The sequence below is a fragment of the Mandrillus leucophaeus genome, unplaced genomic scaffold (assembly GCF_000951045.1).
Source record: "Mandrillus leucophaeus isolate KB7577 unplaced genomic scaffold, Mleu.le_1.0 Scaffold1237, whole genome shotgun sequence".
Taxonomy (NCBI): Eukaryota; Metazoa; Chordata; class Mammalia; order Primates; family Cercopithecidae; genus Mandrillus; species Mandrillus leucophaeus.
This window is the reverse complement of record NW_012100732.1, coordinates 491,283-494,897: the sequence shown is the minus strand read 5'-3', so window position 1 is coordinate 494,897 and position 3,615 is coordinate 491,283. Positions and strand designations below refer to the sequence as shown.

General features: G+C 42.1%; 1 protein-coding gene across 1 annotated transcript in view; it reads left to right on the top strand.

Annotated features, from left to right (window-relative positions):
• The first annotated feature begins 382 nt into the window (after positions 1 to 382).
• LOC105533276 (NADH-cytochrome b5 reductase 2) overlaps positions 383 to 3,615 on the top strand; it is a 12,179-nt gene continuing 8,946 nt past the window's right edge. Inside the window, exons 1-2 of the mRNA XM_011971670.1 lie at positions 383 to 461; positions 3,152 to 3,409. Coding sequence (XP_011827060.1) covers positions 3,323 to 3,409 — 87 coding nt within the window. The 5' untranslated portion in view covers positions 383 to 461; positions 3,152 to 3,322. The remainder of the gene's footprint in view (positions 462 to 3,151; positions 3,410 to 3,615) is intronic.

Below are 3,615 nucleotides of genomic sequence, written 5' to 3'. Positions count from 1 at the left end.
AAAGCCAAAAGTAAAGGTTTTTGACAGAGTCAAAGGGAGAAAACAATGTTTGTTCATTCATTCACACATGCAATAACTATTGAGCATCTACCAATTGCCAGACACTGTTCTAGGGATACAGCAGTAGCTAAAATAGACAAAGTAACTCCCATCCTCATGAAGCTTACTGATATGGTTTGGTTGTGTCCTCATCCAAATCTCAACTCGTAGTTCCCATAATCTCCATGTATTGTGGGAGGGACCCAGTGGGAGATGGTTGAATCAGGAATCATGGGGGCAATTACCCTTAGGCTGTTCTCGTGATAGTGAGTGAGTTCTTACAAGATCTGATGGTTTTATAAGGGGCTTTCCCCCTTTTGCTCAGCACTTCTCCTTCCTGCTGCCATGTGAAGAAGGATGTGTTTGCTTCCCCTTTTGCCATGATTGTAAGTTTCCTGAGGCTGCCCCAGCCAGGCTGAACTGTGAGTCAATGGAAACCTTTTTCCTTTGTAAATTAGCCAGTCTCGGGTATGTCCTTATGGCAGCATGAGAATGGACTAATACACTTACAATCTATGTAACAAATAAGTAAAATATGTTGTATAGGTAAAAAAGTATATGATCTGGTGCTATGTCTTATGGAGACAAATTAAGCAAGGAAGGGAACAGAGTACGATGGAAAGGATTGTTCCTCTCCTAGGTGAAGAAGTATATATGGAGCATCTATCATGTGTGCTAAATGCTGTAGGGCAGAAATGAATTCATTCATTTGTTCATTAAATATTCATTGAATGTTGTCTTTGTGACAGTCAGTGTGCTAAACCCTGGGAAAACAAGGTGTCTGCCATAAAGGAACTTCCAGACTATTGTGAAAGTCAGTCATTTAATAATGCACTATTCAAATGTACAATTACAAACTAAAGTAAAAGCTATGAATAGGACCGGGTGTGGTGGCTCACACCTAAAATCTCAGGACTTTGGGAGGCCAAGGAGGAAAGATCCCTTGAGGCTAGGAGTTCCAGGCTGTACTGTGCAATGACCATGCTTGTGAATAGCCATTGCTCTCCATCCTGGGCAACAAAGCGGGACCCTTACCTCTACAAAAAATACAAAAATCACCCAGGTATATGGCAACAGTCCTTGCTACTCAGAGGCTGAGGCTGGAGGCTAGCTTGAGCTGGGGAGTTCAAGGTTGTAGTGATCTATGATCATGCCATTGTGCTCCAGCCTGGGCAACAGAGTGAGACTTTGTCTCTGAAAAAAGAAAAAGGCTATGAATAGAATAGTTAAAGTAAAAGAAAAATTAAATTTAACAGAGTTTCATTGAGCAAAAAACAAGTTATGAATCAGGCAACCCTAAGAACCAGAATAAGTTCAGAGCAACTCTGGGGCTGCCACATGGTTGCATAATACTTATGGACAGAAACAGGAAAGTGATGTACAGAAAATGTAAGTGAAGTACAGAAACAGCGGGATTGGTTACAGCTTACCATTTGCCTTATTTGAACACAGTCTGAACAGTTGGCTGCCTATAATGGGCTGAAACTCCTTGATTGGTACAATAGTTGGTTACAGTTCACTATGTACGAAGAAACTTTTAGGGTGAACCTAAAATATGTAAGGAGGCAGCTTTAAGTTAAACTTAATTTGACAGACAAATTAAGTTACAAACATTACAAGTTAAATTATGTTAAAACATTAATAGGTACATGTACTTAAGTTGGGGGATCACAGAAGCATCTCCAAGGGAGTGATATCTGACCCGAGATCCAAAGAATGAAAGACATAAACACTTGTTATAAACTACTGTAACTAAAACAGTGTGGTATTGTGACATGGTTAGGCAACTAAATAATGTAAGAGAAATGGGAGGCCAGAGCTACACTCACACACTTATGAAAACTGACATAGCACAGGGGTAGCAGATCAGTTGCAGGTCAGTGGCCAGGTGTGAGCAATTCAATAAATGTTACTGAAAAAAACACATTAGCCACATGGAAAAATGAAATTGTATCCCTGCCTCACATCCTACACAGAAATCAATTCCAAGTGGTTGAAAAATTTAAATGTGAAAGGAAAATCTTTAAATCTTATTGGGGAAAATACACAATATCTTTAAGGGCTTGGGTAGAAATAGACAAGTCACAAAAATCACTAACTATAAAGGCAAAAAAATTGAAGATTGGTACATTTGGTTACACTGCAATTCAAATTTCTATTCGTCAGACTACACCACAAAAAAAGTGGGACAGAAAATAAAGAAAGAAAAAAGGAAGAAGTTACAAATTACGAGAAAACATTTATAACTCATGTAACTGGCAAAGAAGGGATATGTAAAATACATATAAAAGACTCCTAAAAATCAGTAAGAAAAAGACAACGCAACAGAAAAATGAGCAAAAATCATGAGCAGGCATTTCTTTTTTCTGAAAAGGAAGCTCCATGGGAAATAAATATATTAAAGATGTTCAACCTTATTAGCAGTTATTAGGTACTGCAAATTGGGTTCCTGAGACATCATTTTACACCTATCGCATTGTCAAAAATTAAAATATCTGACAATAATATCCAAGCACCTACGGGTAAATCAAAAGTAAAGGCATTTGGTTAAGTCAAAGAGAGAAAATTAAGTTTGTTTATTCATTCACACAGCAAGAATTTTTGAGCCTGTGGTGGTGTGTGTTTTGGAGATAAGGGTTGGTGAAGTGTTACGGGTTATTGTTTTCACCCCGATTCTTATGTTGAAGCACTAACCCCCAGTACCTAAGGATGTGACCTTATTTGAAGATAGAGCCTTTACATAAGTAATCAAGTTAAAACAAGGTCATTAGGATGGACCCTAATTGAATATGACTGGTGTCCTCATAAAAGGGGAAATTTGGACACAGGGGACACACATAGAGGGATGAAGATGTGGAGATACAGGAAGAAGATGCCCCTTCTCCTAGCCCCTCTCCTACAAACCTAGGAGAGGCATGGAACGATCCTTTCCTCCCAGCCCTCAGAAGGAACCTACTCTGCCCACACCTTGATTTTGGACTTCCAGCCCCTAGACCTGTGAGACAATAAATTTTTGTTGTTTAAGCCGCTCAGTCTGTGGCACTTTGTTACAGCAGCCCTAGCGGAGTCAAACAGGCGGGGATCTGCTTCTGGGCGTCTCTGTTTCACACAGGTCCTGAGGCAAGAATTTGCCTTTGCCTGTAATCAAGGGTGAGCGGGCAGCGAAGGCTCCAAAATGCACCGTGAAGACCCTCTAACTGTGCCTACTGTTCTGCTCCCCTCCAATCGGCGCGGGGCCCTCGTCCTCCCTCTCCAACCAGCGAATGAATGAACGCATGAATACATGAGTCTTCAACTCGGCGACGCCCCTGCTTCGGCCCCACCTGGCAAACACCCACCCCGGACCAGGCCCAGAGTAGGTGCCCAAGAGGCATATTGAATGAATATATTCACGCGTTCTTTGCAGCTGCCTGAATTCCTCCTTCACCAGCATCCCCCTCCGCCCAGTCCCCCAGACGGCCTTCTCCAGCCTTGCCGCGTTTAAGTAAGCTGAGGGGTGCTCAGTGTGGCAGCTCGGAAGGGGCCAGGATGCAGAGAGGCAGCGCAGGAGCGAGGACGTCCGGGCTCAGCGCCCCG